Source organism: Pyricularia oryzae, chromosome 4 (genome assembly GCF_000002495.2).
Source record: "Pyricularia oryzae 70-15 chromosome 4, whole genome shotgun sequence".
Lineage (NCBI taxonomy): Eukaryota > Fungi > Ascomycota > Sordariomycetes > Magnaporthales > Pyriculariaceae > Pyricularia > Pyricularia oryzae.
In genome coordinates this window covers 1,630,073-1,652,590 of record NC_017851.1, presented here as the reverse complement: position 1 = coordinate 1,652,590, position 22,518 = coordinate 1,630,073, and the positions used below count along the sequence as shown (strand labels likewise).

Sequence of the window (22,518 nt, the reverse complement as noted above, 5' to 3'; positions counted from 1 at the left end):
CGGCCGCACTTCCCTTGTCAAAACACGGGAGTCCGCGTCCTCTCTCTGGCAGCACTCACCTCTCTCTACCTTCATGCCACCTCACCAAAACCTGTCCGGCTCGATTTGATGCTGGACTCTTCCCTGGCAGCTTCAAGTGTGACAAGTGCAGCAGACCCAATTCGCGCTCCCGCAAAAGGGAAGCATTTTGTGCATCGTTCATCTCGAGTTTACCGTGAGTTGTGTGACCTCTCGTCCCGTCAGACCTTTCCATCATCATCTTCCCATATCTCAAACTGACACTGCTTTCTTTTTCTGGTCGACCTCTTTCTCAGACCAATTGAACTACATCAGCCGGATCCCCCAGAGTTTTGATCTGTAAACCAGAACAATGAGGCAGTTGTCCTTCATCTCAGCCCTCGCTGCCGTCGCAAGCTGCCACAAGAGGCACCTAGGGACACTCCCAGGGCTTCATCCCCGACAAGTTGATTCGGAAACTTCAACAGAAACAGCTACTTCTTCTACCGTCGAAATGATTATCGACACCACGACGCAGCAGGATCCCTGGCCCACCAATCTGGAGTCTCTCGGATCTTCCTTGGACATTATTACCGTGACCATTACTCCAACCGAGGCCACCACGACCATTACTGCCTCCCCCACCCCCGTCATAGACAGCAACGCCGCCCTGATCAGCGCCCAGAACGACTACATAGCCAGGCGCCAGGAGGACGGCTGGAAGATTGCCGTCATTGTCGTCTGCACCGTCGGTGTCTTCATCATGCTTACCCTCTTCATCGTCGCCACACGGAACCAGCACAGACCTGACAGAAACGGCAGTGGCGAGGAAGGAAATAGTACTACATTCTTCTTTGGCGGTCGCCGTAGCGACAAGAACAGAGATGATTCTACCCGCCGAGTCCCGACGCCGTTCCAGCGCCGTGGCCGCCCCGAACAAGCCACAGAAGGCCACAAGGGCTGGGAGCTCAAGAACCTCTGGTCCACAAAGAGCAGCAGCTACCCCAACTCGGGCGTCATTCTTGACCTGCCTCCCCTGGCGGTGCGGCGCAGCCGCGGTACCACCGTGCTGTCCGACACCGATACCATCTCCCCGCTCAACCCCAAGCAGCAGCAGCAGCAGCAGCACCGCGGCATCCAGGCCTCGACCACCGCCTCCACCGGCTTGACAATCATCCCTTCGGGCACGCAAACCACCATCGTGGCGCCTTTCCAGGACGAGGACGACAGCTGCACGTTCCGCGGCGCGAGCAGCCCTGCCTCTGCAGCCAAGCCGGCGGGGATGTCGACGCTGGCCCACGACAACTTCAAGGATTTTGTGTTTCGGGGCGCGACCACCACCGCCACAGACACGGCCGAGGACAACAAGCAAGACAACGACGCCTCGCTTTTGGCCGATGAGAGCCTGTACAACGAGCAGGGCTTCTACGTCTCGCCCCGCAACCCGCGCACCCAGCCAGCGCCCTCGTACCAGCCGCGCAACCCGGCCCGCGTCTCTCCCGGCGTCGGCGACAAGCGCCCCGATGCGGCTGCCGGAGATTTCGTCTTCTCCAACGACGAGCTGGGGCAGGTCCAGGAGCCGCGGGCCGCCAAGAGAGCTCGACGGTCAAACGAGGAGCATGCCCGGGGAAGCACCGATGTACCGCAGCCCCGAAGCCAAAGGAGCTCGGGTCAGCAGCAGGTCGGCACCAAGAGCAGCATCGACGCTGATCGAGCCTGCCGCGCCTCAGCGGGACAATCGGTGCGGTCCCAGCCGTCGCGCGCCCCGACTCCCTGTCCCGGCTGCCTCGTGCCCGACCGCATGGCCCCCCACAGGCATTCAGCCGACAAGGATGAACACGCTACTATTGCTGCGTCCAGCTCGCGTCCTGCCACTGTGACTGGGCTGCATGCGGCTCAGGCTGAGGCTCCGAGGCCTGCGCGCCATCGTATGACGCTGGACTGATTGTCACAAAGATCTGTCCATTCAAGGCCACTAATATCAGTCCAGACACGTCCATATATGGCACAGCATCTACAGACTCAAGTCGTTCAAGCAAAAGAACGGGATATCAAGTCTATTCTTCATGGGCCACATCTTCTTTTTCAGCATTTGCCTGTCACGCAGTAGAGGACCCCTTTTGCGAAGATGGCTCAAGAGTGCAAGGTGTTCAGCCAAGAGGACACAAGAGGGCAATTTGTTTTCCTGATTTTTTTCTTCTTCTGTTTATGGGATATTGTCTGATATTTCTGGTGTTTTTGCCATTCCGCTGCGCAAGTAAAGCGGCTAATAGTGCTTGTTGTGGACGTCTTGGTAATCGTTAATTTGAGTTTAGTACAACTAGTTACTCGGTGTACATCGTCAGTCGTCCGCAAACTAGATTGTTGCTGGGAGGAAAGGAGAACGGGGGTAAATGGACAACGAAAGGTCAATATCTAGAACAACGCTTGCTATATACCACCGTGGCCCGGAAAGACAGTCCAAATCGACTGTTCTAATATCTGAACTCTAGTCTGTGTACATGGCATGCCCATATCGTAAATTAATGTGCTCTAATATGCAGCATCACAGCTCGTCCACAATGTGTGTATTCTCCGGTTCCACCGCCAGGGTCCGGCTTTTGGGGTTCTTTGCTGCCTGTTCGCTGGCAGCATCGCCGGATACTGGTAAGCCCTTGCGCTTGCGGTCGACTGCCGCAATCTCGGCGTCGTAAACATTCCACTCTGGCACCTGCCTCCGTGCTCTGTCGAGTTTTGGCTCCTTGGCTGTACGTAGGAGTTAGCACATGTCCATATCAAGATCAAACCTCAATCGAAATACATACTCATCGGGTTATTGCAGAGATCAATGGTCTTTGCCATAGGCTGAGTGTCATCGCTGCACCAAGTTTCACACCACAACCACTCCTGTGGAAGGCTGAAGATGGGAATCGAGAACTGCATGTGGTTCGGCAGATCCTGGTCGAGGTTGGAAAGGGAGTTCGGATCCGCTGACAGAGTGTGGTAGGTTTGGCGCAGACGATCACCAGCCGCCAGTTCACGGAACCGCCGCAAATCAACCACGTACAGGGCTGAGATGTGATACGGTAGGCCCTTCAAGTAGCGCTCCCAATAACCCTGTTTCCAGAACCTGAAGCCCTCCATCTCGGTTCGCGAGTCACACATGGGCGTGAAACCGTACGGAGCGCCTTGGAGATCGAGCTGCACAAGGTCATACATATCAGTTCGTACGATCTGATCGGCATCCACAAAGATGACCTTGTCCAACGTCAGCGGGAAAAGAACGTCCAAGAAAAGGATCTTGTAGCCCCAAATCTCGCGCTGCTTCTCCTTTTGCTGTCGGAGCCAGTGTGGCCACTTGTACGTAACCATCTCATATTTGAACCCATACTCGGCTGCCATGTGCGGAATAAAGTCTTTGAAGGACGGTGAGAGGAACTGCTCGATGAACCAGAACTTGACTGTGTGCTTCGTATGGCGCATTACGCTGACCATCATGATGTTCAGCATGCGCTCATACAAGTGCCCACTTGCGACCGAGAAAATGTTGATCTCGGCGTGTTGCAGTTCGGAAGGCGATTTTTCTTTGGCCTTGCCTTTGGCGCCGCCCAGAAGGCTTTCGGCGAATTTGAGCCCCTTGTTAACGAAGTCCATTGCACCACCGGCATTGCCAGATGGTGCCGCGCCACTCTCTTCCAGTACGTCCAAGTTCTCTTTGCCTGGGTTCCGCCGAAGTCGTGGGTAAAGTGTCGTACCCAAGAAGTCCAAAAGTGCGACCTCAGTAGTCTCATCGCCAGCAACAGGCGAGAACCCATGTGCGCCAATGCTCTCGACATAGAAGATGTCTGAGCTGCGGCCTTTCTCAAGGGTGATGTCGTAAATTCCGGGATTCGCTTTGAACTGGAGGTATCCCAAGTTTGCCATGATTATAGTGTCCGCGACTCGTGGGTTAGACTCCGTGCCAAGTACAAGCTGCACACCTCTAGGAGTCCCCGAATCGGTGCTCCTTGCGTGTCCCTCAATCAAAATGTTTTCCAACTCATAGATTGCGGTGACATCAGATGTTACGGAGCTAAGCTTAATGTTGTCGAGATCATGAACAGAGACCTTGGGGGCCACCAGCCAAGCCGGTGGGACGTCCATACCCAGGTTTAGCAGAGCTTCTGACGGCAACCCTTTGAAGGAAGCAGAAGGCACCTCGAGCTTGCCTGCTTCGTCAAATACCGGAGCGGAATCCATAACGAAGCGATAGAACCTCTTGACCGGAAGTTCTTCCAAACGATCCCTAGGGTTCATGAAGACTTTCAAGTGCACACCCTCCAGCTCAGACAAGACCTTGAGTAGAGGTGTCCATTTCTGCCCAAGCTCGCTTGCGGGGTCGATAACAGCAGTGAAGAAAATCGAAGCCTTGGAGGGATCACCGACTTCAAAGCCTGTGTGTGTCGAGTTCCATAACTTGAAGGATGATATCCTTAGAGTGGGGGGATTCTCGAACGCACCGTCTGGCAGATCAGAGATGGTAGACAAGGCGGTTATTGAAGTCAACTTGGCCGCCGCCACTGGATCTGATAACCTATCCCCAAGTCCCAGTTCCTCAAGTGCCTTGTACACTGGAATGATCCTAGAGTTTTGTTCAAATTCGAGGAAGGTCTGGAAATCAGACTCGCTAAACTCAGAAGCTGATTGGATTGGCCCAACAACGCGTCCGTTCAGCATCAAAATGGAGGTACCTGGCTCAAAATGCGCTGCTCTCTGGAATCTCTCCAAAGCTTGGGCATACTCAAGCCCAATATTGGTTTGGGGTGCATGTCGGATCTCTTCTAAGATTGCAACAAGACCTTCGTCAGACTCGGCCGCGAGTAGACGGTCACTCTGCTCTTTGAGATTGCTGTTAATGTCATGAGATGTCTTCTTCACAGCGTTGTGGACGATCTCGAGTCGAACACCAGGGTTGCTCCTGCGGAATCGTAGGGCTGACAGAAGAATTTCACGCCCATCCTTGCTGTCCAGATCAACAAAGACTGTCAAGAGAGCCCAGGCTTCCCTGTCAAAGTCTGGACTAGACTCGATAACCGCGGCTTTGGTGAATAGATCATCATGATCGGTGTAAACCTTGTTTACGTCGAGGATTGTCAGGCCATTGTCGTTTTCTGGGAAGATATAATGGTTACGACGACTGGAAGCATCCGCAAGGAAAATTTCAGGCACATTTGTTTCGTCGTTAATGGTACCATAGTAGATACCCTCTTGCAGCGACCGCAGGTCACCGGAGATTCGGCCGCTCATCATCCCCATCCATCTGTTCTCCGAGTCCCGAGGAAGGGCAAAACCGTTGACAAAAAGAGGTGGTACCGCAGAGTGGGCACCAAGTCTAGATGACCACTGCTTCGCGAGAGTCACTTGATTGGTGTACGCCTCAGATGCCAGAACGTCCTTGAGCGACAAGGCCGTCAACTCGGAACGCACTGTGCGGTCTTTGATAGCCGCGTCGAACGCCTCCTGGTTGGGACCCGTTGTACTTCCGTCAAGGCATAATTCGAGATAAGCCATCAGGGATGACAACCCATATGTTTGCAACAAGTGGTAGACAACCTTGGCCTGATCTTCTGCTTCGGTAGTAGTTGCGAGGGGAACCAAGCCAAAGCGGATTGGGATGCGTTGTTTGACGAAACCGATGAGTTGGCTGGTCGCCAATGCCATGTCAGATGCTCTTGAGAAATCCACAGGAAGAACGATGTTGAAAATGTTTCTACGAATAGGGGGAAGTTGACCCGGAATTCCACCAGACAATAAGGTCATTATGTGTGGGCTGTAGTTCTCGTAACGCTTGTCCTTCTCGAGATTGTTGAGCCATACAATAACCTTGCCGTCCTCTTTCTCATCTCGCCAGTCAAAGCGAGCGGGCTCATCGCTGGCTTTCGACGACGCAACATCTGAATGAGACAAGAGATCAACAGCTTCTTGGCCAGACAGACCCAAACTCCGGGCCTCATTGATTAGCTGGCGCTCCCTTCGTAGAACGTCAACCAGACCAAATGACTGAATCTGCCGCTCAATCAGCTGAACACCGTTCATCCACAAGATGTTGGACCCGGATGGTATTTGCAGAAGCATGCGGTTGGCACTATGTTCTGTGCGGAATCCCGTGGATACATTGTGGGCCGACACAGATGCCGAATACTTTGGGAAGTCCTGTGTAAGTTTCAACAGTGTCTCGAACGGTCTGTCGCCGCGGAGGATGAAATCTGCTGCCTTCAATCCTAGCTCCTCGAGTTCAGAAGCTGATAGAGGCTTCAGATCTGCAACTTCCTCATCGCCGTTAAGGACAATCTCAGAAGAGCCACCAACCAGCGGCTTCTGGGTAGAATCGTCCTGGGTTGTCTTTTCGTTTGCTCTGTCGTCAATGACAATGTAGTCGGTTCTTTTCAATGCCAACTCAACACCGTACCCGCTGAGGTAAAGAGGCTGCTTCGAGGCAATGGTGATGCTCCTGTGTCGCAGCCTGTATGAGGGACCTCCGTTCCGCGCCGCCGTTGCCAGTGTGTCGTGGAAAGCACCAAAGCCCGGGGATGTGATATCCGCATAAAGAATTACCCCTTCCGAACCATCGCCTAGCTGGTGGTCAAAAGGTATATCTTTTGACAGTGCATCCCCCACAATGTTGGCCACTCCTTTCGTCTCGTCGACTGAGCAGAAAATCTCTCCAGATTTCAAAATCCATTCCGGACAACTGTCGGCCTTGCCCTGGAACTTAGGTTCAACCGCAGTTCTGTAGTGTTGGTAGTGGGCCTCAATCCGGGGTGCAGCTGAGCGCATAGACAGCGCCAGCTTGAAAGTAGACAGCGCATCAGGGCTCGTGATATGCCCATCTTCTTGCAATACTTGGAGGAACTTCTCGTACAATTCCCGGTCAGTGCCGGCCTTGGCGAAGTGACCGCTTGCAATGCGATCGAGGAGTGGAAAATAGGCGGTGTCGTTTTCTTGTGCTGCAGTTTCGCTACATCACGGTCTCGTTAGCACGATACTAGGCTTAGGATGACTTCAAGCTGCAGCCAGTTTATGTGTGTTCTTACAGAAGCTCCAGCAGGTATGGAGGAGATGGAAAGGCGGCCTGCATAGACACCTCGACCGACGGAGCTCCAGCAGCCAGCGGGACAAATTGTAGCTGGGCGAGCGCAGCCAACAGGGAAACCCGAAGGCCCCATGGGAGTCGTGAAAGGTATATCATGTCTAATGATACTCTCTTCTATTCGTCCGCCAGCGGAACCCAGTTGACGAAGCTTTGTAGAGTAACTATTTGGCACCTCGTAGCCGAGGGGTGACGGGACCTAAAGGTGTCTGGGCCCTCTGGGGGTCGTTGTCTTGTACTCCACACAAGTTCAGGGATCAGGAGGTGGTACCTAGCTTTTCCGGAGCGGTGGCTGCCAGGCGCGCTAGGTCTACAGAAGAGATGGCATGAGATCTGTCAAGGTACAAGTTCTTGCCAAGCGGAGGTTACTTCTTGGTCAATTCAATTTTGATACACATCTGCTCGGTCACTTTCAAAAGAATACGTACTATGTATATGCATGATGATTTACCAACCCTACCGTTGTCATGACCCTGCAGGGAATACCTTTCCTGTAGCTTCTAGTGCATCTGGACAGTTGGCCGGATCTCGAATTTGCAACCAATGAGAGCTCAATGTGGCTGAAGCTCTCCAATTCCTGGTGGGTAAGGGGCCTGAGGCTGAGCCGTGGGGTCGACGAATGGTGGGGTTGGACTGGATTCCCCTGTCCCGGGCGGGAAAAACCATAGAGCGAGTGTCGGTTGTGGTGGTTCCCACACTTTGGCTCCGGCCACGCTTCCACTGTAGCAATTCGGCAGCGACTTGACTTACTTGGGATGCTGTGAGAAGAGCTCGCGCAAGGTGGCCTAACACCCGATTCCCTACAAGCAGCTCAACTTAACCGCTGCACCACCATCACAATCAGACTGTTCCTAGATATTGCAAGCCAAGGACAGCTTTTTGCGAGTTTTATATTCTCCGGCGCAGGCGATTTGTTTTACACTCTCAGAGCCAGAAGCTCAGGCTTCATCCCACCTTCAAGATGCAGGCGTCGTCGGGCATGCTCACCAAGGTATGAAGTGACACTGGCTCTCTTCTCGAGCTGCCCGTATACCATACTAACTAATTGCTTGTTTGTATTTGCAGTTCGAGTCCAAGTCTTCTCGCGCAAAGGGCATTGCCTTCCACCCAAAAAGGTCCGTATGCAACAGCTAGCTGGCAGCTCCCCGCCCATAGCTTGCTGGCTGATACAACCGACTGACACCTCCTTTCGACGTTTTAAGGCCATGGATTCTTGTTTCTCTTCACTCCTCGACGATTCAGCTATGGGACTATCGCATGGGCACGTTGATTGACCGTTTCGAGGAACACGACGGTCCTGTTCGCGCCATCGACTTTCACAAAACGCAACCCCTCTTCGTCTCGGGCGGTGACGACTACAAGATCAAAGTATGGTCTTACCAGACGCGCCGATGCCTTTTCACTCTGAACGGTCACCTGGACTATGTCCGCACAGTCTTCTTCCATCACGAGCTGCCTTGGATTGTGTCGGCCTCGGACGACCAAACGATTCGGATATGGAACTGGCAGAACCGGTCTTTGAGTGAGATAGACCAACCTTTGGGAGTAGGGAATGTTTGAGCTTTAGAGCAGTGCTAACCACTACTATAGTTTGTACGATGACGGGTCATAACCACTATGCCATGTGTGCGCAATTCCACCCCAAGGAGGACCTGGTCGTGTCGGCTTCGCTGGATCAGTCCGTCCGGGTATGGGACATTTCCGGCTTGCGCAAGAAGCACTCTGCGCCCACATCCTCCCTTTCCTTTGAAGATCAAATGGCGCGGAACAATGCGAATCAAACCGATATGTTTGGCAACACTGACGCCGTTGTCAAGTTTGTCCTCGAGGGCCACGACCGCGGAGTGAACTGGGTTGCATTTCACCCAACAATGCCCCTGATAGTCTCTGCTGGTGACGATCGGCTGGTGAAGCTTTGGCGCATGAGTGAGACCAAGGCTTGGGAGGTTGATACCTGCCGGGGTCACTTCCAGAACGCTTCGGGATGTCTATTCCACCCACACCAAGATCTCATCTTGTCTGTAGGCGAGGATAAGACGATAAGAGTTTGGGACCTAAACAAGAGGACAGGGGTTCAGTCATTCAAGCGGGAGAATGACAGGTTCTGGGTTATTGCAGCTCACCCAGAGATTAACTTGTTTGCCGCCGGTCATGACAATGGAGTCATGGTTTTCAAACTCGAGCGCGAACGCCCTGCGTCCGCGGTCAACCAAAACGTCCTTTTCTACATCAACAAGGAGAAGCACGTGCGGTCATATGACTTCCAAAAGAACATTGAGAGCCCAACTCTTCTGTCGCTGAAGAAGGTCGGCCCTGCTTGGGTTCCTCCTCGCACCCTTTCCTACAATCCGGCAGAAAGATCTGTGTTGGTTACGTCGTCGGCTGATAATGGGACCTACGAGCTGATCAGCCTTCCGAGGGAAGGATCCGGCGCGATAGAGCCTACCGAGTCCAAACGCGGTCAGGGCAACTCTGCAATTTTTGTTGCTCGCAACCGATTTGCCGTGCTCAATGTTGCTTCACAAACCATCGATATTAAGGACCTCTCGAACAACACGACACGATCATTCAAGCCTCCACACGGCACTACAGACATCTACTTTGGCGGTCCAGGAAACTTGCTGATCATCACACCTACTGCCGTTCATCTTTATGAGATCCAGCAAAAGAAGACCATTGCAGAACTTGCCGTCAACGGGGTCAAATACGTTGTTTGGTCTAACGATGGCCTGTACGCTGCACTTCTCAGCAAGCACAACGTGACCATTGTCACCAAAAACCTTGAACAGGTCAGCACACTCCACGAGACGATCCGTATCAAGAGCGCAACCTGGGACGATGCCGGCGTCCTCCTCTATTCGACCCTCAACCACGTCAAATACACTCTGCTCAATGGCGACAACGGCATCGTGCGGACTCTTGATCAAACCGTTTACCTCGTTCGGGTTAAGGGCAGGAATGCCCACTGCCTGGACAGGAACGCAAAGCCTAAGATTCTTCTGATTGATCCTACCGAGTATCGTTTCAAGCTGTCTCTGGTGAAGCGCAACTATGAGGAGATGCTGCACATCATCAAGACCTCCAGTCTTGTCGGCCAGTCGATCATCTCATATCTGCAAAAGAAGGGATACCCCGAGATTGCACTGCAGTTCGTCCAGGATCCCACGACCCGTTTCGAGCTTGCCATCGAGTGTGGCAATCTTGAAGTTGCAGTCGAGATGGCTAAGCAGTTAGATCGCCCCAAGCTGTGGACCAGGTTGAGCACTGAGGCTCTGGCACACGGCAACCACCAGGTCGTGGAGATGTGCTATCAGAAGCTCAAGCAGTTCGACAAGCTTTCCTTTTTGTATCTTTCCACTGGTGACACGACTAAGCTCGCCAGGATGGCTAAGATCGCCGAGCACCGAGGAGACTTCACCGCCCGCTTCCAAGATGCACTGTTCCTAGGAGAGGTAGAGGACCGCATCCAGATGTTCAAGGAGATTGACCTTTGTAAGAGACCCTTGGAATTCCAGTGCCTGTGGAGAGTAGAAGCTAACCTGCTGCAAAACTGTCAGACCCTATGGCATACATGACTGCCAAGTCTCATGGCCTCGATGAGGAATGTCAAGCCATTCTGGAGGCGACCGGCTTGACTGAGGATCAGCTCACGATGCCCAAGATCGGCGAAGCGCTTACGCCGCCGAAAGCTGTCGTTCCTACCCACAAGGCCAACTGGCCGACAAGGGCGACATCCCAGTCAGTATTCGAGAAGGCCCTCCTTGGACAGATGGAAGGCCTCTCTCTCGATGACGAGTCCGGAGCCGCTGCGAATGGGTATGCGGAAGAAGGCGAGGAACCCAGCTCCAAGACTGGTGCCCTTGTGGATGTTGATGATGAAGAGGACGCTGCTGGATGGGACATGGGAGATGACATAGTACCGGAAGTTGACAGCGATTTCGTCAATGTGGAGAGTGCCGAAACTGGCGGTGCCGGTAGCAGCGAAGCTGATTTGTGGGCACGAAACTCCCCCTTGGCTGTCGACCATGTCGCAGGAGGCTCTTTTGAGTCAGCCATGCAGCTGCTTAACCGCCAAGTAGGTGCTGTCAACTTTGCGCCGCTGAAGGACAGGTTCTTGGAGGTGTACAAGGCTTCCAAGACTTATTTGCCTGCATCAGTTGGTCTGCCGGCGTTGGTCAACTACGTCCGCAGGACTACGGACGAGACAGATCCTAGGAAGGTCCTTCCTATTATTCCACGCGATCTTGAATCGCTGGCAACAAATGATCTGCAGCAAGGTTACAGCACTATGAAGAGCAACAAGCTGGAGGAGGGTGTCAAGGTCTTCAGGGACATCCTTCACGCTGTTCTGGTCAACGCTGTTTCGTCTGAAGGCGAAGTTGCGGAGGCCAAGAAGCTCATCACCTCTGCTGCAGAGTACGCTGTGGCAATGGATATCGAGCTGGCCAGGAGGAAGCTCGGCGCACCCGATGCTGTGGCCAAGAACCCAGAACTTCTCAAGCGCAGCCTTGAGTTGTCGGCCTATTTCACAATCCCCAAGATCGAAGTGCCCCACAGACAACTTGCACTCCTGAATGCGATGAACCTCGCGGCCAGGAGCAAGAACTACAACTCTGCCCTCAGCTTTGCCAACAGGATATTGGCCAACGGAGGCGCCAGCAAAATATTAGAAACTGTAAGTTACTGTCGAGCCTTGAGTATGCGTATTTGTTGAGAAGCACATGGGAGACTTACCACTGTTATCTTATCATAGGCCAAGAAGACAAAGGCTCAATGCGAGCGGAACCCTAACGACGCTGTAGAGATCGAGTTCGACCAGTTCGCTGAGTTTGAGGTGTGCGCAGCCAGCCACACACCAATCTACAGCGGAACAGCATACGAGGAGTGTGCTTTTGATGGATCCAAGTACCATACAAAGTACAAGGGTACGGTCTGCGCCGTATGCCAAGTGTGCGAAGTTGGCAAGCACGGAAGTGGGCTGAAGCTTTTTGCATGAGTGATATCGGGTGCGCCACTGATGGCGATTGTGTGATTTATAGAGGGAGGTCTACTTGGTGTCGGAGCTAGTGATGCTCCCTGCCGCTGCGGAACGACACTCCTGTTGATAAGGGCTGTCATAGAGTCGGATTGAGATTGCAAATGACCATTTGGAAGAAAAGCTTCTCGACAAGACCAAAAAAAGCGCCGGGCTTGATTTTTCCCCTTTTCTTTCTCGTCGATATATGCAGTCAACGACGGTTCTCTTTTCTTTATTTTATCTTTTTCCTAGTTGTCTTAGCGTGATCAGTTGTCGGAGATGTTAGAGAAAATGTTTACATGCCATTTTGACATATTTGCACGTGAGCCGCTCGTGGATGAACGTAGGTGGGCCGTAGGGGCGTCTTGAGTCTATGTTACTTTATTACACTTCGGAATACAAAGGCTCTAAAAGTCCGACTGCCCCAACTTGAACTCTTCCCCCGCGCACCTGACTAGCAAGCTTCGAAACCAGCCTGTCCCGCTGGGACTTGCGTCCGTGGATTCCAACCCAGCGTTGCTATACGCCATCCAAGGCCCAGTCACCTCTCACATACCCCCTCACACCTTCCAAATCACTGCCGCGCGCCCCAGCTCTAGACGATAGTCTCCAGCTCACGGGCGTAACCAAGGGTGTTCTCGATGAACGACAGGCTTACGGGCTTCTCGGGCTCACCATCCTCGGCACCGGCGGTGGGGAAGTAAATGTGGCCGTCGCGGACAGTCCAGCCGCGACGCTTGGCGAACTCTACAACGGCACCCTCTGACTCCAGGAACAGAAGAGACTTGGTGGAGGAGATAGGCAGAGACGGGTAGGCACGCTCGCTGCTTGAGGCGATCTCGGCCCGTATTTGAATGGTCAGGATCTGCACGTTTGGGGCGTTGATATGTTAGCACGTTGTGGCTTCGATAGCAACCAAACGATAGGAATCAAATGGACTTGAAGCTAGTTTCCCGGGTTCTAGTAAAAGGGAAAGCTCACCTCTGAAAAGACACCATACTCCTCGCAGGGCACCTCGCCCTTCTTCATAGCCTTCCAGACGCGGTCGTAGCTGCCCTCCATCAGCCACCTCTCGAGCCGGATGGGGTAGCCAAGGTAGCGGTCACCCTCGACGTCGACGCTGCCGCCACCGCCCTCGCGGGTGGACAGGGCCTCGAGCTCCGAGTGGAACTCGGCGTAGCGTCCCTGGGTGAGGAGCAGCAGCAGGTACAGGCCCGTGACCTTGTTGCGCTCGGGCAGGTTAGGGGGCAGCACGTTGGCGGGGAGCTCGTACAGCGGCGAGAGCTGCTGTACGTAGCGCGTGAAGCCGTCGGCGTTCTTGGCCCGGATCGAGTACAGCGCTCCCTGTTCGTACGTCTCCCGGGCCAGGGCGAGCTGTGCCGCCGATGGTGATGCACCGCCGCTGCTGCTGCTCTTGCCCTTGCCGCTGCTTGTTGAGCTTGATGTCGTCGTCGTGGTCTTGGGTGTAAGTGCGCCGAGCTGCAGGAGGAGGAGCTTCGCTTTCGAGAGGAGCTTGGCTGCGTCCGCGTAGGCGAGCTGTTGCGACTTGAGCTGCGTCAAGATCTGCTGTAGTTGCCGCTCTGCCATCTTGTCGGTTCCGGATATGGATGTGAGTGGGGGATGCGGTGTGGTTCAAATGGGTTCGGAGGTAAAAGGGCGGCCGGGGTTCCTCGTTGGCCTTATGCGCGTTCCAACAGCCAGCAACTCAAGGTCCGGAATAGCGGAGGTAGGCAAGTCGACTGTGGATCTCTGGGGATGTAAATCGTTACTAGATGCGTAGCGGTTTCTCGGCTTTCGATTTTATTATTTTGATTGAAGAAGTCTGATGCTTTGGGATTGAAAGATCGTTGATGTGGTCTGGTGGATAGTATTCCAATGGACAGCACAAGCAAGCAGGCTGAGAGGCTGACGAAGAACCCCATCCTCAACCCGCCATTGACCAGCAAGTGGATCTAGTGCCCCACCTTTACCCGCCGATCTGACCTGTTTGCTACCTACCCTGCAGTTACTTGATGCATCTCTAATGTATTAACATACTATTCTCAAGCTGGATAAACGAAGAATACATTGTGTGGCCAATGTCTATTGCTATGAGTGTGATGGCTATGTTGGATAATTGCTAGATGCTCCTCATCCATCTAAGAACCTCGTCCAAACAGTATCGAAAGCAAGCGTGCCACTGCTTACACAAATACATATTATCGCAACTACCGGCGGGAAAATTAACCCCCATATGAAAAAAGCGCCCGCCTATTGCGAATCTGCAAGGGCTTCCAGTACACCAGCTTCGCCCATGGCACGCAGCCATCCATGGACCAAAGGAGTGTAGTCCTGACATCGGCGACGCGCAGCAGCGAGATCCTCGTTACCGCTTTCCCGGGCTGCGTCATACTGCAGTCTCAGATCACGTTGCTCAGCTATTAACCTCCTCATAGCTGTATCCGCATGCTCGGGTGTCATTTCCGGTCCGTCCAACTCCTTCAAAAATTCTTGAGGGGCTGCTATCGCCACAGCTTCTTCGTATGTTAGGCCAATCTTTTCCAACTGCTCGGCGTGTTCTTGTTTGCATGTGATGTAACTTGAATCCTGCTCCGCGCTACTCTTCAGTGTTGGATTGGCAGCCAATTTTTGTAGGAGTGCCTCATAGCAGGCCATGTTCGCTGCAAGCTTCTGGCGCACGCTGGCTTGGGGATTGTGGGAGAGTGCGAGTAGGTTGGCCTGGAGACCAAGCTCTTCAACCTTTCTCTGGATATGGGGTATCACGGCACAGGCCCAGTCCCCCTGATATGGTCCTGTATGCAGCCAGGTTAGCTCGAGAATTTACTGCAGAAAAAGTCGGGGCATTGACCCGTACCTAAGCAAATGACACCTCCATCCAACCCATCGAGCTCCCACAGCTGACCATCGTGAGGAATATATCCCACGTAATGCTTGGCTGAGTCTGGGTCAAGGGCCTTGCGCTTGCGCTTGCCGGACTTTCCCTTGTTTTGGCGCTTGTTACGCTCTTCCCATTGATTCATCATACCCAAGTCTGCGTCCATGAGGTCGAGACGACTGTGGGTAGAGTCAGCAGAAGAATCTCAAAAGGGTTGATAATAGTAGTTTCTCCAAAGACTTCAGGTTCGACCATTCCACTCACCGCGCAAATGTGTTGTGGGTTGACCGGAGAAACTTGTTCTGGGACAAGTATGCACCTCTGTGCGAGAGCACCATGTCTGCAGTTTCTTCCTTGAACTTACGCACTTTTTCGCCCATAGCTACTTCATCGCAGTTCATCAAAACATTCAACAGGGCAACTGTAGCACACGAATTCGAGGCAGTCTGTTCAAAATTGTTCTTAGTTGAGTCATCTTGCTATGTTTCACTGTCAAGTCAGGGAGGTAATCACATACCTGTGCGGCAAACCACATATTCGATGGAGGGGGGACTATCTCGTCTGAGATTGGAACCCCCTCGCATTCGAATAAAAATATAAATCCGTAGATTGGTTTTCTTAGACTATAATCAGCCCGTGGTACCCAGGTTTCTCTTCAAACCCGGGTTAACTTACCTGAGCGCCGCTATCTCTGTCTCATCCATGCTGAAAATTTCCTCGCTACGGACATTGGACACGCCAAGTGTGTGCAGTATGTAGTTGAAATGTGCCTATAAATGGTCAGCGAGGCTGTCATCATCACCAATTTGGTAGGCCGCCAGCAACATCTGAATCTGGGAGCTTTCTACTTGCCGGATCTGATTCAAGCTCAACCCAGCCCTCGTATGCTTCCAACTCCTCGGGCGGAAAGTTGAGTACATCGTCAAGGAGGTCCGGACCTTGATTGGTGCAAACAGCGTCTGCCTCTTCATCAGCTTTTTGGATTCCGTTTTGATGGCCTTTGATGGACAGATCTTTTCGCTGTCTCTTGACGGTGTATCCTTGAGCACGTCGAAGTTCGTCATAGCTGTCCTTATCGTCTCGCTCCTTGTACGAGATCTCGGGTCGTACTCTCCCCGATCGACGGCTACTGATCTCAGCGGTTGCGTTATCGGACATGGTGATGGTATGAATAATAATATCGAAAATCTCAGCGATTCGCCTAGCTGATGTGAAAATTCCGTAGGTAAAGCCAACCAGGAGCGATTCAGGAATTGTGAGATCCTCACCGCGGATGATGCCGATACTAGTTGTCGATTGTTTGAGAGGCTGATGTCCTCGTGGATTTTTTATTTTCTTATCCCGAGGCAAATTTTATATTACTCCAGGGAAATTCAGATCATCGATCAGTAAAGCGGCGGTGACGTTTGCCGTGAGATTGTGGCTGGTTGTTCGTTCACCGTAGATGACCTTAAGTAAGGTACCTACCTAGGTAGGTAGGTTGAGCACCGCTGGGCCTGTACAGGCATCCAAGTAATCGCCGCAACAAGAAGTCGCTAGCCGGTGTAATTAGCAGGCCCCTTCGGTTAATATTCTAGAAAGAGAACGTACCAGGCTGAGGATTTCTTATGGAGTTCTTATGTTATACAGAAATACGTCTGCATTGTATCTGGACAATTGACTCTGAAAGTTGGACAATGCGATAAGGATGGGTTGAGTTACCGTATTTGTCCATGTGACGATATCGTCGAAAATATTGGTTAAAAGAAAGAAAGAAAAAGGTTCCCAGAGTGCGCCGTTAGAGCTGTGGTGTCAAGTTCCATACATGAGGCATAGATCCTAGAATTTTATTCGATATCTAGAAATAGTCTAGGTACTGGTTGACAGAACATCGGAAGGTTTATCACGTCAAAATGCAACCCTGGCATGTATATTTCTGCGGAAAACGGGAATTTGACTCAAGACGAACAATTCCTGCCTATAAAACTTCATAAGTTATTTTGGGCTTTTTTTGTCCTTTATTTTCAGTTCCAGGTATACATACACTCAAGCAAATTTTAGAAATAATCCTTCCCTCAGATGTGTCAACAAGCCCGAATTAAGAAATTGTTGGTTCTCCCTGTTCAAGATCCCCGCTCACCATGGGAGACGCCGTGAATTATTGACCAATCAAATGAGCGCTGGGCTTGGACTTCACAAAATATGTGGGGCTCGACCAGCATCATCCATCCCGCCTGTGCAAGCAAATAAAAAAAAACGCGTTCCTGACGTTGCTGCAGAGCCGTTGACGTGACAGGCGAACTCTCGAGGTGTGACGGAGGCAGGAGCATAGGAAGCTTCTACAACCATCCCAAGGAAAGGGGAGAAAACAACAAAGAAGTCGAGATACCTCTATACTCAATGTACATTGCACATCTTTTTTTTTCTTGTACCAGTCTACCTAGATAGGTACCTACACTAAATCTTTCTTTTCGGTGACTGACATCAACTTGGATGCAGGCAGGGATCGATTGAGCCATCACGAACTACCACAACGACAACCGCCATCAGCCCTGCTGTAACTCCATAATTTTGACCACAGCTGCTACTACGGGTCGTGCAACATCCCAAATATCGCCCAAACGTGGCGAAGGGGATGCGATGCCAGCAACACCACGCATCTCCAACGGGGCTTTCCCCCAAACCCCAGCGCACAAAGGCGCCCCTCCTACACCTTCTCCGACTCCTTCAGCCCGTCAGTCATTATCGGCGCCGCGAAGGAGCCTGCCTCCAGCACCCCAAAAGACTGTAGCCAAGACGGCTGCAGAGCCAAGAATACCCCTCCGGGCTATAGACGCACCCACCCAGCGCCTGTTCGCCCTCGGTATATACGGTGCTGTTCAAGCATGGAAGCTCTACGACTGGTCGCAAATGCTGGACGATGATAGTGCCCAGTCGTTATGGCTTTCACTCAAATGGATCGCTATAGACGGCGTCTACATACTAGGCCTTCCTGAGCTTAGAATACCATGGCTTGAGCTCTCGCAGCCCGTGGCCATATTCCTCTTGGTTGCGCATGCAATCTTTACCTTGCTGATCATGAACCATATTCCAGTAAGAAATGCTACCAGACACCAAACTTTTAATACCACCTCAGTTCTTGCGCTTGCGCCAGTTGCATGTTACTGACTTGCCTGTGCAGGTTCCTTTACTAAGTGTACTGTTTGTATACGTGAAAGCATTCTATTTTGACTCTGAGCTCTCGATATCCGACAACTACGTCAAAACTTCGCAAATTCTTCACAACTCGTCACTTATCCAGGGTCGTCAAATCATCAACATCCTTCCAGAGGGGTAAGTGCCTAGTGTTGATTTATTACTCTTTTTTAATCACTCCTAAACAGGACAGTACTGATGCTGCTACAAAAGGTTCGCCGTTCTCAACCCCGCCGGAACTCCATTCTGCATAGGCGGCGACATTACCACTGCCTTAATACCGATTCACTTCAACTCGACGATACCCCGCGAGGTTGAGTTGATCCGGACAGACTTAGACACCGACAGCAGCACTCAAGAGGTGATCAAACTCTCTAGGTTTGACATCCGCACCATCCAGAGCCATGCAAAGAAGCTCACCCCGGATGGCACCCCGAGCGCCTTTACATTCGAATACCGTGTCAAGAAGGCAGGAGCCTATAAGCTCAAGCGCGTGATTGACGAGCACAAGTTGGAGGTTCAACGCAAAAGCCCCCATACCTTTGTTGTTAGATGTCCTTCGGCCAGCATTGGTCCATCTCCGCCCTCGGAACGTTGTCTCAAGGACTTGTCCGATCTTGTGCTCAATGTGGATGGAACACCTCCGCTTAAGATTGTGTACAGCCGGAGGATCAATGGTAACAAGGAGCACAGCTTTCACTTTCCCAACCTTCAGCCTGATGGTTTCTCGTCACCGTTGATCGGTGTGGCAAGCTCTAGCCTCACTCTCCTTGAGGATGAGGACATATCTTGGGCAAGGTCGCAGCGTGTACCTGTGAGCTTGAACGAGTCTCTATACTCTGGTGGGGAGTGGCAATACTCTGTTGACGAAGTACACGATGGGCTTGGCAATGTTGTGCGCTACGCCTCGCCCACCGACGACCCAGAATATCGGCCGAAGGCAGCAAAAACGCTCGTCAAAACTTTCTCGGTGCGGGAACGTCCAAAGGTGCATTTGACTAAATGTGACATTCGCAACCCTCTCAAGGTGGCTCGAGGCCAGCGCGTTTCTTTGCCAGTGGTTTTTGAGACCACAGGTCAAAAGGCAGACGAAAGGCCACATGCTCTTACTTGGGATTTTTCGCCGATCGACACTCTCACGAGGAACGGCGACCCTGGTGACGTTGTGATTCCAGGCTCCCACGTGAGCAAGAAGCCAGGCGATGCTCCTGTTGTCTCTGCTCCCGGTCTGTATACCCTGAAGACTGTCAGTGCCGGGAGCTGTGAGGGTGAGGTTCAGGAGCCTGCATCCTGCCTCGTCCTGAATCCTTTGGAGCCTGAACTCTCGGTCAGGTCTCGGGACATACCGGACAAGTGTGCCGGCAACTCGGTTGGTCTCATTGTGAACCTCGACCTCGTGGGTACTCCACCGTTTGTTGTTCATTATAACGAAGTTTTCAGCGGACGCGTGGAGCACAAGGTCGTACGCATCTCTGGGACGAGACATGAGATGGAGCTCACTCCTCAAGAGGAGGGTACTCATAAGTACACCTTTACCAATGTCGATGATGCACTGTATAAGCAGGTGCCTTTGACTGGCTCCGGATACACGCTGGAACAAGATGTCAAGCCTGCTGCTTTTGCCGAGATTTCTCGTCGATACGACAACAAACCTCTTAGCGCCTGCTTGGAGCAACAAGTCGACATTGATGTCGTCTTTTCTGGCGGCGAACCACCTTATACTCTGGAGTACGAGATAGCTCATGAGGGCAAGCGGACTCCATACAAGGTGGCGGGCATCCAGTCTAGGGAGCAAACGCTAAGGACTCCGGCTTTAAGCAAGGGTGGTGAGTACACGCTGGCCCTCACAAGCGTCATGGATAAGCGCGGCTGCAAGAATTCCCTGCAGAACGAGATGAAGATCAACGTAAGGCGCCAACGACCACGGGCTTCGTTTGGTGTGATTGAAGGCCGCCGCAAGGCACTCAACATTGAGTCCCCAGATGCAAAACACAAGTTGCCGGTCCGTTTAACTGGTGTGGGCCCGTGGAAGGTGACATACAAGAATTTCGACCAGCCTGGCTCTCCTCTCATCCACCAAACTGTCCAGAACAGCAACGGTGTCGTAACGGCTCGGGACCCTGGAACATATGAGCTAGTTGAGGTATCAGACAGCCAATGTCCGGGTGCGGTTGACCCCAAGGCGTCGACTTTTGAAGTTTCTTGGCTTCCTCGACCTGAGCTTTCGCTGGTCCAGTCTGACAGCGTTAGTCAAGCCGGCGACTTGTTCGTCAAAAAGGATGTTTGTGAGGGCGATATTGACGGCTTCGAGATCAGCCTCAAGGGTAAGTCATCATTTCTACATTTTCCTACCACCTGTGATCAAATAACTAACCATAAGCTGCACTTCAGGTTCCCCTCCATACCACGTCAAATACCAGATCCATCACAAGCCCACGTCTGGACCGGCATCAAGCACTCGCAAGGAGTTTGATGCAGCCCTCAGTAAATCGGCAATCTCTATGCTCACTGCAAAGCCCGGATTGTACACATATACCTTCACTGATCTTGCCGACAGCCTTTACGATCTTTCTAAGAAGCAGTTCACCCCGGTTGTCCTACAGCAAAGAGTAAACGCCAAGCCAACGGCCACTTTCGACAAACCTGGACAAGTCTTCAAGTTCTGCATGTCTGAGCAGGATTATGAAGAAAAGATTCCTGTGACCTTGACTGGTGTCGCGCCCTTCTTCCTGGAGCTTGAAATCAAGCACCACAGCAATGGCGTGCCCCAGGTGCACCGTATCCCTTCCGTAAACTCTAACAAATTCGGCGTTCAGCTACCGCGCGAACTCCTTCGCCTCGGTCCTCAGCAAGTTCGCATCCGTGAGGTCCGTGATGCTCGCGGCTGCCAGTTCCGTTCGGAAATTGGTGGCTCGTCAGTCCAGGTGCAGCTCTACGATGCGCCCGCCATTTACCCCCTGGAGACTCGCACAGATTACTGTGTGGGCGAGCGACTTGCCTACACCCTATCCGGAACACCTCCCTTCCAGGTATCTTACACGTTTGGTGGGCAGAAGCGCAGCGCCAACTCGCCGACAACAAGCTTCCGGCGAATCGCAGACAGCCCCGGAGAGTTCTCCATTACCAGTGTCAGCGACAAAGCAAGCGAGTGCCGAGCCGCTGTGGAGCTGGTCAAGCGCATCCACCCAATGCCGAGCGTGCGCATCAGCCGTGGACAGAACGTACAGGTGGACATCCACGAAGGCGGCGAGGTGGAGATCCTCTTCGAGTTTGGAGGAACGCCTCCATTCGAGTTTACGTACACGCGCAGCACCAATGCGCGAAAGGGACAGAAGTCCAAGGTCCTCGAGACCAGGCATGACGTCAGCTTCGAGCACAGCAAAGTTGTGCGTGCGAGCCAGGAGGGTACATATCAGGTCGTGGCCATCAAGGACAAGTACTGTGCCTTCTCAACCCAGCAGGTGGATGTCAAAGACGGCTCGCAGAAGCTGTTGCAGTAATATCCTAGTTTGGTAGCAGCCATATGGAGAAGAGGAAAAGGCCTAAGTTGGGTGGCCCCAGGGTCAGAAAAAGCCATAAAATGACTATGCAGCCACATCTCGATTGTATCTGGCCGATATCTACTGTTCTTTGTTTTGCTTTTCTTCCCTTTGTCTTTCTTGTTACTGATCCTGTTGGAACAGGGGTCTATCATTGGGTAGGAGAGTTTGTTCTCATGCCCAACTCATTATTGTCCTGTCTCTTTCAAGGACTTTTATCTATTGTGGCATCATGAGCACGGCGTTCAATGGGTTTCCGCTATAATATTCAATAAATACCAAGATCAGCCCAACCTGTGCAAGCAAGACGGACCCCTTCCCTGTGGCGCTACTGTTGCGGCATATCCGGCGCAAGGTTCATGCACTAACCTTAGCTTCGCATGTCCTGCCGCATCTTTGCTGGTTTTTTCTTCGTCTGTTCAACATTTTCTCAATTTCCTTTTCTTTTCTTTCCAAACACGCCATCAGCTAAATCGGCATGCAGAAAGGAAAGAAAAACTGTAGTGTCCAAGCAGTCGGGTTAATCTTTGTCCCCGAAACCCGTTGAATAGTTCGATCTTAATGCCCAAGAAAAGGACGGTTCCAGACACCTGGCGGTAGAAAAAAGAGTCCGATATGTGTCTCTTCCCAGTGGTAAACTCTTGAGCCGCCACTAACATGCCTACCTCCCTGTCGTCCTCCGGGCCAAGATTGATGGCGTCCCAGCGGTTTGGTCAGTAGTCAGACTTTCCCTACGGGGCTCTCCCCAGTGGTTCGCCGGGCTGGGCCTTTCGAATTCCCGGATCATTGGCAAGAAGGACGGGGTAAT

At 52.3% G+C, this 22,518-nt stretch overlaps 6 protein-coding genes across 6 annotated transcripts; 3 read left to right on the top strand and 3 right to left on the bottom strand.

Annotated features, from left to right (window-relative positions):
- Positions 1-370: 370 nt before the first annotated feature.
- On the top strand, positions 371-1,942 carry MGG_03509 (uncharacterized protein; the record flags this gene model as incomplete). The annotated part of the gene is made up of 1 exon (XM_003716362.1): positions 371-1,942. The coding sequence occupies one exon, from the start codon at positions 371-373 to the stop codon at positions 1,940-1,942; it is 1,572 nt and encodes a 523-aa protein (XP_003716410.1).
- A 225-nt stretch (positions 1,943-2,167) lies between these two features.
- On the bottom strand, positions 2,168-7,560 carry MGG_03510 (UDP-glucose:glycoprotein glucosyltransferase). The gene is made up of 3 exons (XM_003716361.1): positions 7,050-7,560; positions 2,802-6,973; positions 2,168-2,742 (listed from the first exon to the last, which is right to left on the bottom strand). Exons 1-3 carry the CDS (start codon positions 7,202-7,204, stop codon positions 2,543-2,545), a joined length of 4,527 nt encoding a protein of 1,508 aa, XP_003716409.1. The 5' UTR covers positions 7,205-7,560; the 3' UTR covers positions 2,168-2,542.
- Positions 7,561-7,798: 238 nt separating this feature from the next.
- On the top strand, positions 7,799-12,437 carry MGG_03511 (coatomer alpha subunit). Its single transcript, XM_003716360.1, has 6 exons — positions 7,799-8,096; positions 8,171-8,220; positions 8,308-8,627; positions 8,696-10,597; positions 10,663-11,780; positions 11,859-12,437. Exons 1-6 carry the CDS (start codon positions 8,067-8,069, stop codon positions 12,099-12,101), a joined length of 3,663 nt encoding a protein of 1,220 aa, XP_003716408.1. The 5' UTR covers positions 7,799-8,066; the 3' UTR covers positions 12,102-12,437.
- Positions 12,345-14,008, bottom strand: MGG_03512 (26S proteasome non-ATPase regulatory subunit 8). The gene is made up of 2 exons (XM_003716359.1): positions 13,104-14,008; positions 12,345-12,987 (listed from the first exon to the last, which is right to left on the bottom strand). Exons 1-2 carry the CDS (start codon positions 13,707-13,709, stop codon positions 12,718-12,720), a joined length of 876 nt encoding a protein of 291 aa, XP_003716407.1. The 5' UTR covers positions 13,710-14,008; the 3' UTR covers positions 12,345-12,717.
- Positions 14,009-14,140: 132 nt separating this feature from the next.
- On the bottom strand, positions 14,141-16,825 carry MGG_03513 (ubiquitin carboxyl-terminal hydrolase). Its single transcript, XM_003716358.1, has 7 exons — positions 16,588-16,825; positions 15,850-16,532; positions 15,673-15,767; positions 15,515-15,614; positions 15,262-15,443; positions 14,977-15,176; positions 14,141-14,914 (listed from the first exon to the last, which is right to left on the bottom strand). Exons 2-7 carry the CDS (start codon positions 16,153-16,155, stop codon positions 14,373-14,375), a joined length of 1,425 nt encoding a protein of 474 aa, XP_003716406.1. The 5' UTR covers positions 16,156-16,532; positions 16,588-16,825; the 3' UTR covers positions 14,141-14,372.
- Positions 16,826-17,237: 412 nt separating this feature from the next.
- Positions 17,238-22,075, top strand: MGG_13535 (nucleoporin POM152). Its single transcript, XM_003716357.1, has 5 exons — positions 17,238-17,378; positions 17,476-18,069; positions 18,158-18,309; positions 18,385-20,495; positions 20,563-22,075. The coding sequence occupies exons 2-5, from the start codon at positions 17,617-17,619 to the stop codon at positions 21,669-21,671; spliced, it is 3,825 nt and encodes a 1,274-aa protein (XP_003716405.1). The 5' UTR covers positions 17,238-17,378; positions 17,476-17,616; the 3' UTR covers positions 21,672-22,075.
- The last annotated feature ends 443 nt before the right edge of the window (positions 22,076-22,518 follow it).

Bases quoted from the DNA above. Each gene is read 5' to 3' on its own strand.
- MGG_03510 (XM_003716361.1), bottom strand. From the start codon at position 7,204: ATGATATACCTTTCACGACTCCCATGGGGCCTTCGGGTTTCCCTGTTG. The intron at 6,974-7,049 runs GTAAGAACACAC...ACCGTGATGTAG, and splicing joins CCATACCTGCTGGAGCTTCT to CGAAACTGCAGCACAAGAAA. The intron at 2,743-2,801 runs GTATGTATTTCG...TCCTACGTACAG, and splicing joins TCTCTGCAATAACCCGATGA to CCAAGGAGCCAAAACTCGAC.
- MGG_03511 (XM_003716360.1), top strand. From the start codon at position 8,067: ATGCAGGCGTCGTCGGGCATGCTCACCAAG. The intron at 8,628-8,695 runs GTGAGATAGACC...CCACTACTATAG, and splicing joins CTGGCAGAACCGGTCTTTGA to TTTGTACGATGACGGGTCAT. The intron at 11,781-11,858 runs GTAAGTTACTGT...ATCTTATCATAG, and splicing joins CCAGCAAAATATTAGAAACT to GCCAAGAAGACAAAGGCTCA.
- MGG_03513 (XM_003716358.1), bottom strand. From the start codon at position 16,155: ATGTCCGATAACGCAACCGCTGAGATCAGTAGCCGTCGATCGGGGAGA. The intron at 15,177-15,261 runs GTGAGTGGAATG...CTCTACCCACAG, and splicing joins ACCCACAACACATTTGCGCG to TCGTCTCGACCTCATGGACG. The intron at 14,915-14,976 runs GTACGGGTCAAT...GGCTGCATACAG, and splicing joins TGGAGGTGTCATTTGCTTAG to GACCATATCAGGGGGACTGG.
- MGG_03512 (XM_003716359.1), bottom strand. From the start codon at position 13,709: ATGGCAGAGCGGCAACTACAGCAGATCTTGACGCAGCTCAAGTCGCAA. The intron at 12,988-13,103 runs GTGAGCTTTCCC...CCAAACGTGCAG, and splicing joins AGTATGGTGTCTTTTCAGAG to ATCCTGACCATTCAAATACG.
- MGG_13535 (XM_003716357.1), top strand. From the start codon at position 17,617: ATGCCAGCAACACCACGCATCTCCAACGGGGCTTTCCCCCAAACCCCA. The intron at 18,070-18,157 runs GTAAGAAATGCT...TTGCCTGTGCAG, and splicing joins TGATCATGAACCATATTCCA to GTTCCTTTACTAAGTGTACT. The intron at 20,496-20,562 runs GTAAGTCATCAT...GCTGCACTTCAG, and splicing joins CTTCGAGATCAGCCTCAAGG to GTTCCCCTCCATACCACGTC.